The sequence below is a fragment of the Cebidichthys violaceus genome, unplaced genomic scaffold (genome assembly GCF_023349555.1).
Source record: "Cebidichthys violaceus isolate CVI_PGR_0920_01 unplaced genomic scaffold, fCebVio1.0.p SCAF_19, whole genome shotgun sequence".
NCBI classification, from domain to species: Eukaryota; Metazoa; Chordata; class Actinopteri; order Perciformes; family Stichaeidae; genus Cebidichthys; species Cebidichthys violaceus.
This window is the reverse complement of record NW_027176361.1, coordinates 9,936,032-9,949,559: the sequence shown is the minus strand read 5'-3', so window position 1 is coordinate 9,949,559 and position 13,528 is coordinate 9,936,032. Positions and strand designations below refer to the sequence as shown.

The 13,528-nt window shown below is 44.1% G+C and overlaps 2 protein-coding genes across 2 annotated transcripts; one reads left to right on the top strand and one right to left on the bottom strand.

Moving 5' to 3' along the window:
* Positions 1-675: 675 nt before the first annotated feature.
* On the top strand, positions 676-12,686 carry LOC137874847 (uncharacterized). Its single transcript, XM_068713813.1, has 8 exons — positions 676-748; positions 1,242-1,670; positions 1,801-2,426; positions 4,026-4,057; positions 6,577-7,095; positions 9,672-10,090; positions 10,187-10,839; positions 11,236-12,686. Exons 2-7 carry the CDS (start codon positions 1,262-1,264, stop codon positions 10,816-10,818), a joined length of 2,637 nt encoding a protein of 878 aa, XP_068569914.1. The 5' UTR covers positions 676-748; positions 1,242-1,261; the 3' UTR covers positions 10,819-10,839; positions 11,236-12,686.
* On the bottom strand, positions 4,942-7,371 carry tifa (TRAF interacting protein with forkhead associated domain). Its single transcript, XM_068713584.1, is given in 3 exon segments — positions 4,942-6,483; positions 6,485-7,060; positions 7,185-7,371. Coding segments are annotated over 2 exon segments (591 nt in total). The 5' UTR covers positions 7,025-7,060; positions 7,185-7,371; the 3' UTR covers positions 4,942-6,432.
* Positions 12,687-13,528: the final 842 nt, after the last annotated feature.

Below are 13,528 nucleotides of genomic sequence, written 5' to 3'. Positions count from 1 at the left end.
ACAAAAAAGCAGGCATGTTGACTTCAAGCGCTATTTATTTTCCCTAATGTGGTTTTTATTCTATCTTAGAATATCACAAATTTCTTCAAATGTATTTTGACTGATATGGACTTACTGGGTTTGTAATTTCCCGTCTTACTGAACCTTTTTTTTTTATCAGTTTATCCTGCACGTGTTGAATGTGCCTGGTTAATTATGAGTTAATATTGACCCATCATTTTCCCATCCTTTGGCAATACTGTACAATTTCTACATTCTGTTTTATTTCCAGAAACCGAACTTGAAAGACGCGTCACCCAGCACAAGTTGTCAATGATTCTTCACTGACTGAATGCACATGATGGTCCAGTCCTCGCACTTCTTAGGTGCAGTAGATATTTATGTAACGTGACAAAAGGTAAAGAAAATAAGTATGTGGCCTCAATCAAATTATAGATTCACATGTTATGTGGAAGCACAGCAACAAGAAAAACGAAAGCGAGAGAAGAAATGACTTGTGTATAAATGAAGGTGTTAGAAAGTTTGAATAAGTTGAACGCAAACTTTTCGAGCGAGCCGCCATGATGAAACGCCTTTTCCGTATTGAAACAACCCTTCGTATCTTTAGCCAATCACAGTCCGTTGGTTTTGACCGACGCGTCAATCCACCAATCAGATTCCTACGTGTGCGCTTATCGCCAGATGGTAATCCACTGAATCGTATCCTGGGGAGTTTCGACTTCGTTGTGGCGCCGAACAGCAGCAAGATGTGAGTAGTTTCGTATATACGCCTTTCTCTATTCGTCTCTTTTATTACCACTGTGGTTTTACATGTTTTCAACCGTAACTGTAATACAATACCAACGGCTGAACTGAATTGTATTTGGTTACGTTCACATGAGACAAAATGGCTAACTGAGCTCATGCTAGCTTGCTAATAGAAACCATTCAAAAGAAGCGAGGCTGGCTAGCAGCTCTCTGACCAGGAAGTGCAAACATGAAAACTTCTTCAACTTAAGCTTTTTGAATAAGTTGGCTGTGAGTGAAGACTTTCAGCTTCCATAGCAACGGTTGAAGTTTGATAAGGACAAAGGTTACTATAGTTTATTGTTTTAGCCCGCAGTCGTCTCGATTACAAGCTGTCTATTTCCTGATAATGACGTTACGGATTCTCCATTCGCTCTCTCACTGCTTACTTTCTCCTACTACATGGTGGCCTGTGTTGTCTCATGCTGTTTATCCCTTCTTTTTTTTTTTTTCAGAAAAGTACACTGGAGCAACCATGGTCAAGATTTTCATTGGGAACCTGTCCCAGAACACTGGGAAGGAAGACGTCGAAGCTCTGTTTACCCCGTTTGGCACAGTGACAGAAAGTGCCAAGTTCAAAAACTATGCTTTTGTCCATATGGAGGACCGAAAGTCAGCCACCAAGGCCATCCGTGAGCTCCATCTCTATAAGCTGGACGGCAGACCCATCAACGTGGAGCTCAGCAGAGGGAAGAACCAGGGCCCCGTGAAGCTCCACATAGCCAACGTAGAAAAGGGCTTCGACGATGAGCTCCGGGAGCTGTTTGAAGAGTACGGCACAGTCAAAGAGTGCGCCATTGTCAAGAACTTTGCCTTCGTACACATGGCCAATTCTGACGAGGCCATGGATGCCATAAAGGGCCTGGATAACACAGACTTTCAAGGTACGTACATTTGATATTCTACTCCATGAATGAAAGGATTGGAAGTTGTTGTTTTTTGGGGGGGGTGGCCATACTGTTCGTATTCTGCCTTTTTTTTAGATTTGAGGGACATTGATTTTCTCTCTCTCAGGAAAGCGCATACACGTTCAGGTATCAAAAAGCAGACCCAGAGGTGGGCCCGACGAGGAGGAGGACTATCCGCCTCCGCCAGGCAGAGGCGGCTATTATCCTCCTCGCTACCCGGGGGACAGGCCCGAGCCTCCCTACAGAGAGCGCATGTCCGCGTACGCTCCTCCGCCGCTGCCTCCGCCGCCCCCTCCCCCGAGACGAGCGGCGTATCCCGACCGGGGCTACGGCGAGCAAGAAGCCTACGGGATGGTCGATTACTATGAGAAATACAGAGCCCGTCCTTACAGCGCGGGGGGCTACGACGACAGGCGCTCCGGTGCCAACCCCCCTCCTCCGCCTCCTCCCTCGGGCCTGGTTAGGGAACGCCTCGGAATGGGGGCCCCTAACCCGTACGAGCGCCCTCCACCTGCTCCGCCCGCCTACATGACCAGGGACCGAAGTCCCATCAGGCGAGCCCCTCCTCCGCCCGCCATGTCGGCTGGTAACGGGTACCCCTACGAGCGGTCCCGGCTCTCCCCGCTGTCCAGGCCTCCGATGTATGCTGCGCCGATGTATGGGACTCCCCGACCCAGGGACCCTTACTCAGAGGGGGCGGCGCCGCCACCACCACCTCGATATGCAGGCTATTAGGCCCACGAGAGGGTAATTCAAGGTGAGAACGGAGAGCGGATGGTTCCTGACATGATGAATCACATTAATAAGAAGTAGGCCTGATAACGCATCTAAATATGTACCTAAATTTAATCGATGAGCTGAATAAAGTTGAAACAGAATCACGTTTTGAACCCATCACCATCAGCCAGAGCTCTTAATTCCTGCAGATCTAGTCCAGCCAAGAGATCAAATACACAACGACTTAACACTGCTGATAGACTCCTAATATATTGTTGCTTTAGCATCAAAGATCAGCCTTGCGCGACTCCTGACTAAAACCCGCTCCTTGACATGTGTGGTGTGCTCTCTTTCCAGGTTTAGAATATGACAAGATCGTCGTCGTCTGCTGATGTACGTGGCGCTATACATCCCCCTCGTCTATGGCGGATTGCGTTGCGTTCGCCTGAGACTTACTGGAAGATACTGTATTGCAGACAGCCCCATACTTTTTTAAAAACATGATTCCATGTCTAACGTTCACGTATTTTTCTGAGCTGTACATGCTTCTTCTGTTCCTCTTGCTTGTTTTATTGTTCAAATCCTTCAAGTGTTTTGCAGAATAGGATGCTGGCTTTAGGTGCTTGGTGTATATCAGTGAGACGCAGTGCTGTTAACGGCCCAAATCCCTCTGCTCCTCAATCTTTCGAAAATAGACATGGTCTCTGGTAAACTGTGACATTTCATAACAAGGGAAGTCCTTTAAATTACAAAATATATCGTCTTTGTGAACAAAATTATTGGGCTCAGGTTGATCACGCAAATCAAAATACTTTCTAAATAACTCAGTGTAGAGGCATGACAAGTCAAAAGTTCCAGTGTGGTTTTGTTCTTTTTAAACTTTGTGTTCTCTTTTCTTGCGAAAATAGAATCTATAGCACCCTTATGTATGATTTTATTTACTTTACAAGTTGCTTTTCCTTTGAAGGCTTTTTAATAAACAAATCAAACCAAAAACTCCGTTTTAACTGTCCAGTTCTTCCTCGTTGGGGTAGGCCTTTGTAGTCTGACTCGGCAGGCAGCCGCCATTCACCAGACCAGATATACCCAGCCGTTAAACTCTCAACGCACTTCAGAGTTCTCCTCTTGACACATGGTGGGTGATGTTTTGTCAGCCCCGTTCAGTTCCAGTAAAAATGCTGTAAAACGCGCGAGACGTTCGATCTGTTGTTTGAAACCCAAACTGCTTTACAAAATCTCCGAGCAGCTGTTCCCTGACGTTGACGAAGGTTAAATTCATCCCTCGCGTAAAGTAGATTTTGATTCTCTCTGTGACCCTCCAAAAGTGTCTGTCCCGTGCGTCGTCCCCGGCAACCGTTGCCTACCTTGTGTCAAGCCGATCAGTGGTTTTCCTAGAAGTAGAACAAAAATCACCCGAGCTTTGCGCCGGCTCATGTTTCTGTCGTCCTGCGACTGTTGTTCTCTAGTCTTGAGTTGCATCTTTCATTTTCTCTGTCACTGAGTTCACACTACATATCAGTCCCACTTTTCAGTTATTGTCTTTAGTCTCAGCTGTATATTTATACCACAAATGGCATGCAGTGTTGGTGTTCTTAGTGTTTTTGCTCTTTGTAGGTTAGACTCAATGCAGGAGAGGCCAGCTCATGGTAAGTCCTCCTCGGACGATGTGCAGCATCCAGTGGAGCAGAGGTAGGCACCCTTTAAGCTGCTACTGAACCACTTACTAATGGAATACATGTGTAATGACTCCCTCTTGTGTTGTTGCATTCATACTGCAGTGTTCCCATAAAACTTAACTTGTTTTCAAAATCGGGAAACCTTGACTTTTTTTTTTTTTTTAAATATTCGAGCAGGAAAAAAAACATAAAATGTATTTTTAGTTTCCCATTGTTAACAAATGATCCTGGGTATGAGGTGATGATGTGATGAGTGGGATCGCTGACTGTACCTTTGTCTCCAGGTCTCTGCTCTGCCAGCTGTAACGATCTTCTCTGAACGTTACGAGATGGGAAGAGATGGGACCAGACGTCCCAGTAGTTAAAGGTAAAGCAGTACGAGTTCACTGTGAAGTCCACAACAGACCTGTCTATTCTGTGAGCTGTCTTCTGACTGTGTCTTCTGTTTTTGTTGACAGGAAGTGGATTTTGTCCCGCAGTGAAAGTTTAGTCTGCCGGTTGTGGATCTGGAGGGAATGTCCCGTCCTTTGAAAACCTGCACTGTCATCATTTTTTTTTGTCTGCAGTTGAAATATTGGGTTTGATAGAGAGCAGTGAACTCAGATCAGTCCTACAGGTCTCATTCTCTGTTGACTCTTATTGACTTGAGACATCTCAAACTGACGGGGGTCCCTCTGAACAACCCTCTCTACCAAACTGATGAACTTGAGATATGGCTAAACCGTATTAGTTTATTGATGCATGACCTACTTATCTTTATATTCATGTCCATGAACTATTTATGATCCTAAAACATTTATTTTGGGTTACTGTATAAAGGCATACAAATGTTTGTAGCACTTGATTTTTTTTAATATGTTGTCTTCATTTTATTTTTTTATATAGATACATTGTAGTATTCAGTATGAAAAGTTCAAACATGATGAACCGAAGTAAATAAACATGCTTGTTTTCTCAAAGTTGACTCGTTTTATTCAAACCGTCTTGCTTTGCCTTTTTGTTTATTTTGTGAAGAATGTAGCAACACGGTTCTACTTTCCCTCAATGTAAAATAGATGTGTATATACTGACAAAGTGTTTTTATCACAATGTTAAGTGATTTATCATGATTATCATTCCCAGATAACATTGGATATCTTCCTCCCTGGACCAGTGACCAGACACTACAGTTAAAACAAGACAAATGAATCTGTAAATGTCTCAAAGGGAAACTGAAAGGAAGCCACAGAATCAGTAGTGACATTCTATGTTCCTTTTTTTGGGGGGGGGGATTTTGTTTGCTCACTGAAGTTATTTGAGTTCAGATGAGGCTTCTTCTTTTAAGAACCCTCCCTTCTTGCTGGACTCAAGTTTCGGGAGGTCCTGTGTGGTGTTTGGTGTGTCATCGCCGTGTTGACCTGAGGTCCTTTTATAAAGCTTTTATAGGGCTAGCTGGAGCGGTCCGACCACCGCCTGCATGAAAACCACCACTGTGATACCTGATAAGACTCTTGTTAACAACACTTCTGTTGTTACCAACTACGATAACCATGCTCCTCTGCTTCCGGGAGGAGATAAAGACCTCATGTTGCTGCCCTGCTTGTAAATTCTATAAAAGAAGATTAAAGATTGTCCAGTGAGACTGGACTTTGTTCAAAGACGATTAAAAAAATAGCAAACTGACTCCCATCTGTACATCATGTCGCCCCGTCGCTCAGAGGTCCTGGCGGCCGATCGACCCGGTCACGGCTGTTTTCTGTCCTGGCCCCACAGTGGTGGAATGAACTTCCCACTGACGTCAGGACAGCGGAGTCGCTGACCATCTTTTGGCGCAGGCTGAAAACCCACCTCTTCAGGAAGTGCTACCCTGAGCCTTCCACTTAGCGCTTATTGTTTTCATACTGGCTTGTTGCACTTATTGTATTCGTATTACTTATAGCACTAACTGTTTTTCTTGTTTCTGCCCTGTACCTTGGCTCTGAGTTATGCTCTGCTTCATGCTCTTAGATGATTGTTTGGAAAAGGAAATGTACTTATGACTTCTGGTGACTAGTAGTTCTTTTGATTACCAATGTTGAATGCACTTATTGTAAGTCGCTTTGGATAAAAGCGTCTGCTAAATGACTGTAATGTAATGTAATGTATGAACAGCTTCAAGAAGTTACAGCATTTGCTCTTTAAAAGAAGCTGATATTATTTATAGCGTTTTGATCTATAGACAATGGGTAATATATATATACAGTATATGCAAAATAATGCTATGAATTCACATTACAAAGAGGGATTTGTCTTCTAATGGAAGAACCACACAGTAATCACAGTATCGCTTCAAATGCAAGCCAAAGACAAAGTAAAAAGTCCCAACATCACGAATAACACGTCTCATCAGTCTGAAGGGGGCCAAGAAGGCCGACTCGGGAGTTCTCCTTGGAAACTGTTCATCCCACGTGAGCCTGTGTCCACGACGGGTGTCATACTGGGCACGCCTGTGCACGTCTCCCTGGACGGAGGCACTGTCAGCACCTCAAAGTCCACCTCGAAGCTCCCCTTGGCCTCGCCGGACTCACGGACGATCAGCATCTCATACTCCCCGAAGCGGACCAGGGCCTTGTCCGGGAGATCCGTCCTCTCCAGGTAGCCCAGCTCGGAGCTGTTCACCGACAGCCGCCCCCTCTGGCTCAGGTTCTGGATGGTGAACAGCATGTCAGGGCTCTGTGGCGTGCGGTAGGCGTGGAGGGCCAGCTGTTTGCGGGACACCCGGACGTCGACCAGGGCGAAGGTGCAGGCCTGGGCGTCACGTCCCAGCCTGAGGGGGTCATCCGCCGAGTGTCTGCCAATGGTCCCCAGAGGAAGCAGCCCGTAAAGGCCCTTACAGCTCTGCTTAGGGTGGTAAAGCTTGATGTGGAGGCACGTCAGCAGGTCCTCCTCTGTCTCCATCGTCTGGGACACATTCATCATGACCAGATTGACCGATTGACCTTCTGTGATGAAAGGCTGCTGGGACAAGAGAAGAACATATTAGGAATCCAGTGAGGCGATGTATTTTAAAATTATTTTGCCAGTCCAAACTAAAGTAAAGTAACACATTACTTGTTGCTGTGAGATGCATGTGTCTTACCTGAATGTTGAGGTTCTACTTTAATGTAGAAGGCGCTTTGACTCCGTCCACAGAGAAGCTAGATAACACTCATATAGCGAATCACTCTGAGGAGACTAACTGACGGTGCTGCCGCTGAGAGAGTCTTCCTCTTTCTGCTCTTTGTTTTCGATCTGCTTTGTTTTCAAGCTCCTCTCTTCTCTCCTGAGTTTCGTCACTCAAGAACCAGCGCGGTGCTGCCTTCAGGTGCAAATCCGGAAAAAACTTTTGAAGATTGTGTACGAGGAAAAGCAGTTGTGAAAAGAGGGAGAAACATTTTGTTAACAGAATGTGAGCATGGAATTTCTGTCCAACACTTGGAGAAAAAATAAGAATGTTTAGCCATTTCGTCACTCTAGTAGCACATTTGCTACTGAAACACTAACACGCAACTGCAAGTGATGTGGACCACCAACTCAATTCACAAATATTTTTGGCAAATGAAAAAGTTTAAACATTTCACAACATAGGTCATTGGCTACACTTAAGTGTATCAATCAATCAGTTAACCGATTAACAGACAATTAACGGTTCATTTGATTATAAATGAATCGTCTTTTATTAAGCTAAACAGCAACAATCAACCCATTCAAATTTACAAAGGGGATTAGCTGATTTATCTGTTTTGTATCATTTGAAATGAATACATTTGAGGTTCAGGCTGTTCGGACTAGAAGAGTGAGCTAATATGCAGATGCCACCTTGAGTTCTGATTAAATTATGCAGATTTCATCATTCTCTGGTCTTTAACAGACTAATTGTTGATTACAATGCTCATTCTTTTAGTGCACTAATGAAAAACATCGCTGTTCTGTAAAATACAATTTAAAGATCAGCGCTTGAACGTAGCATTACGACAGAAAATTCCCGACTGATGCAACTTGAAACAGAAAGCAGTTTCAGTTTATATGCACGGTCAACATTTTTCCTACCACATGTTAAGAAAAAAAACATTGTAACATCACCAACCATTCCGGTAAACTAAGCTCTGCTGTAAAACTAAAACGAATAAATAATAATAATAATAATAATACATTGTATTTGTATATCGCTTTAAAGGGTACTCAAAGACACTTGGTAAAAACAGAAACAATAGAAGTAATTACAATAAAAACACAATAGATGACACCATAACAGTAAGGAACAACACGGGAAAAAAGAAAAACATACAAAACTGACTTTACAGGTTAAAAGCAGGTTTAAATAAATAAATAAAACTAGTGTTACATATTAACAGAGAGCGATTGATTACCAGAAGTTATTTCGAACTTCCATTCCTGTAGTTCTAGGTAACCTAACAAAGCAGTAAAAAGTACGAGACAGAGTGAGTGATTAACAACATTTTTGGGGTAATTACCCAAAAATTGTTGTTAATCATTCACTCTGTCAATAAACTAGAGCAGAACATGTTTTATTGTCTCGTTCTTAACTTTCTAATACATACATAATTAGGGAAACGTATATGTGACACATAGTCATTCGATAAGCACATGGTAGACAATTTGTGTCTAAAATCCAGAGCATGGTATCCATATCGTAATAAGGCTGATACGGTAGTAAAACTTTTATTGACAATGTCCATAAAACGACAGTGGGTGGCGGTGTTGTTATGGGTTGGTTGTGTTCCACATAAATACGACGAAACAGACGAAGAAGAAAGAATCTCCCGCCCCACTCGCGATTGGCTTACCGATTGGCTTACCCTGATGTATTTACCCTGAACCTAACCAATCTAACCGAGGAAAGGCAACGCGTTCTAGCCAATCAGAGGCAAAGTGGGGCGGGTCTTTGCTTAAAGCAGTAGGGTAAGATATCGCACAGCGTCGTAAAGCTAAGCGGAAGTCGAATCGGTGTAAGGAAAACTCTCGAAAGCGTTTTGAATTATTTGTCGAGGCTCCCCGATATAAAGGTAAACTTAAATATACACACCTGTGTGTTGATATATACAATTCGCTGCAATAAAAAAAAAAAACCGTAACATATATTAACCTGTGGATGTGTTATTCAGCTCACCGCTGTACGTTAGTATGGACAGCGGTGCTTTGTGTGATAGCGTGGCTCCACTGCCAAGCTAACAGTTATCACCAGCTAGTTAGCTTAACCAAGACCAGGAATTTGGTTTAGTCTGGGAATTCCACACATTAGCATTATAGCGATAATAACAACAGAAACGTTTTGATATAAACATTATTTAACGTTGATAACTTGTGTAAAAATCCGTAAATTAAGGCTAGTTACCTGCAGCGTTAGTTAAACTGACGTCCGCCATTTTGCAATGAACAGGCCCGTTTAATTCACAGACGGGACCCCAGTATCAGAGAAAAGGATTTAGGTATACAGTTAGCTGTTATTTAATTTTATACCACAACGCTGAATGTTCAAACATTGTGGGTGCACTTTTTTAATCATGTTCGTTTTTCCTCTCCCCATCCCTACATATTCAATTTTCTCTCATTTGCTCTGAAACAGATCTTTAACAATGGTGAAGATCTTTGTGGGAAACCTGCCCCGAGAGGCAGACCAGGAGGAAATCAAAGCACTCTTTACAGAGCACGGCACGGTCACAGAATGTGCCATCATCAAGAACTACGCCTTCATCCACATGGATGACCGCAAGGCCGCCACCAAAGCCATTAAGACTTTGCACCTCTACAAGCTTCACGGCACGCCGATCAACGTGGAGGCCAGCCACGGGAAGAACCAGGGCTCAGTCAAACTGCACGTAGCTAACGTAGAAAAGGGCGCTGACGACGAGCTCCGCGCTCTCTTTGAAGAGTACGGCTCGGTCACAGAGTGCGCTGTAGTCAAGAATTTTGCTTTTGTACACATGTCCAACTCTGACGAGGCCATGGATGCCATCAAGGGCCTGGACAATACTGAATTTCAAGGTAAGACAGGGTCATGAAGTAAAATAAGTAAAGCTGTGGTCCTTAACTTATTAAACCAATTTCTTTTCTTTTATCTGTATTTTCTCTTGTATTTAGGTAAACGCATCCATGTCCAGATTTCTAAGAGCCGTCCGAGACACGATGAGCGTGATGACTACCCCCCTCCTCCCCCAGACAGGGGTGGCTATTGGCCCCCTCGCTACCCGGGAGAGAGGCATGAGCCTCCCCCGCCGAGCTACATGAGAGGCCGCCTCGGCCATATGCCCCCAGGTTACCCCGCCCCTCCTCTGCCACCCCCTCCCCCTAGACGAGCAGTTTATCCCGAACGTCCCTACGAGGGTGAGAGGGAGCGATACGGCGTGGTAGATTACTATGAGAAGTACAGGGCCCGTCCGTATGGCATGGCCGCCTATGAGGACCAACGTGCTGGCGCCCCTCCTCCTCCCCCTCCCCCCTCAGCCGTCGTCCGAGACCGTCTTATGCCCTCGTCGCTTGACCCGTATGAGCGTCGTCCCCTCCCACCACCTCCGTCCTCGTACTACGCCCGTGATCGCAGTCCCCTAAGGAGGGCGCCCAGCGCGCCAATGCCGCCCGCTAATAATGGCTACTCCTACGAGCGCTCTCGACTCTCTCCGGTTTCCCGGGTCCCGGGGTACGGAGTTCCACGCGCCAGGGACCCCTACGCAGAACGGCTGCCTCCGCCACCACCTGCACGCTACGCTTATTAAGCAAGGCCCAGGCATGTGAAGGTGAGAATAGGTCTGAGGTAGACTGGTGTTCTTATCTTCTCCAAAACTGCCATTCGTCCCTGTAAAGGCAAAGGCAGCTTGTCACTTGTCCTGCACGCTCCAGCTGTTGTGGGGAAAACAAGGTTTGAAAAAGCATGCGTACGAAGTGCTATTCAACAAGTTGTAAATGCGTTGGCAATTCACGTCTGTGCACTCACCTGGAATTCAGCTAAAATTAAGTAAATAATATTAATTCTAAATGTGTGGCGTAATCCGACAAACGCAAGGTTTCGACCTGGGATCTCTGACTGAACGGGACTCGATGCAGAACTCCTCAAGCAGATAGTTGAGATGGAACAACGTGCTTTGCATCAACAGTTGCAGACGGTTCATTTGTGTCATTTGCTCTTTTTTCAGGATCGTCGTCAACTGCGTCGCCGCTCGCCGCCTCCTGATGCACGTGACACTATCCTCTCCCTGTCTGTGGCTGAGCGCGTTGCGTTCCACTGCGATGCTCACAGGAGGAACCGAATTACCGACGCCCACGTCTGTTTTTTGTTTTTTATTAATTTGGGACAGTTTTTACTCGTTCCCCCCCCCCCCCCCCCCCCCTTGATTGTTTTAGTTTGTCATTGTGCTGTAGTATTTTTTTTATGCTTGACGTCTGAATTAGGCGTTTTTTTTTATTTTGTACATATACGTTTAAAAACAAATTAGTGTTCTGATGTTGTGTGTGACCTTAGAAAGCTGATCACTTCAGCAGCAGTCTAGGCGATACTTGTGACTGTAGGTTTAACTGAACTAAATCATGGTATTAAATCTAATCTGCACGTTGGTTCCATTGTTACGCTTTCCCATCGAAAACAAAACCGCCATGTGGCGTTGCTGTGAAAATTCAAACTGCTAAGACGTATGGGTTTGACAAATGTAGAACGTAACCGTTAATAGGACGGTTACCGCAAAGCGTTCACATGTACCTGTCCATTGTCGAACTTGTTTTTAATAAACGGATTTGTGCAGTAATGTTGTTCTCGTGCCCAAACTCATGCCCTGCGCTAAAAAAAAAGCTCATCAGTGTAACCGCTTGAATTGACTCGAACACTCTTAACATCTGCGAAAGGATCATCGTCTATATTTAATAACACGTTTATTTGTGATGCCTCGTACAACAAACTAGTTCAAATCGTTCCGCTGATCTAAAAAACCATCTCTCCTGGTCTTGTCTGGAGTGCTCCAGCTTTCCTCATTCCCCAGCTTTAACTTTTCCCCTTCTAGTAACAAAATTGAGTCTTGCTCACATTAGGGCTAAAGTGAAGAAGGGCGCAACACAGTCCTGCCATTCTCCACCAGGTGAGCTTGCATAACTGGGACTAGTTTATCTTGACTCGGGGGTGAGAGGACGTCAAAGGCTGCTGCAGACCTTCAGAGTGAACAGGTAAGTCGAGGGCCTCAAGGACCACTGAAGCAGGAAGTACTGCAGACAGCTCACATTTACCTTTCTATATCAGTAGTCGACACACAACTATCCACTCAGCTGTACATCTCTTTATAGCATGTGTGTGTGTGTATATATGTCCATTTTTAGGCATTGCCAGCAAGTGGAATGCAGACACCTGTGTTCAGCAGGCTTTAAAGAGAAGCAGTCGGGATAGCTCGGTTTGGCTCTTAAGAGTGACTGAACAGACCTGACAAAGAAGTACAGTCTACACTTTGTCTTGCAGACATGCATTCATAAACTGTTGTAAAACATGAAATCATTATAGAAACTGATTTTACACAAACAACTTCAATGGATGACAAATGTACAGTACTTTGCATTGAGTTGCTGTTTTTGGAAGTTGACCTGTATGAATAAACTATTTCAATCACTAACTGTCCCTGTCCACTGATGTACTGCCACTAATACTAACTAGTGTTTTCCTGATTAGCGTCTTGTTACTTCTTTAATGCCTTGTTTGTGATTTCCTTTTAGAAAAGACTTCGAAAGACAGTTTAATATTTGGTCCACAAACCTTTTGCATGAGGGTGTATTCACAATAAATATATTAACTTGAAAGCAGAGTCACAGTAGATCTGGAGGGTGGATGTCACTGGTTATGATTTAATTGTAAAACACTGCAAAATTAGGTTTTTGTAGTCCTAGCCCAGGCCTGTGATACTCGTACTACTAACATCCTGAAACAGAAGCACACGGAGAGAGAAGCCCCTCAGCTTTCTACAGCTATTATAGGACCAGCTAGTTTTCACTATTGGTTAAGTTTCAGTGCTGTTAATGGAAAATACTTTTTTTTTTTTTGTCGACACCTTAACATGTTTTCTAAAACATATTTATTTCTGAAGTCAGGCCTTTTATAGAAATAAATATCTACTTCTTTATTTTTTGTAGATGTAGCGTTCTGTCTGGGTGGAGTTTAAAATGCTTTACTTTCGTTCTTCCTAATCTACAGACACAGTGAACATGATCACAGCAGTTCATTCTAGCCTGATAAGAGCATTAATGTGTGGCTTTATTAATTTACCACATGAGACTATTGCCCCACAAGCTGGATTACATGAAGTTTATAGAAAGCTGATGTAGAGTTGTGTGGTTTGGTCAAGGTATGTGTAGTCCAGAAAATATGTCCATTCATTGAGTTACGGTGTGTTAAATCCATCCCATCATTGAAGAATGTCTGAATGGATATTACTCCAAAGATCAACAGGTGTTCGT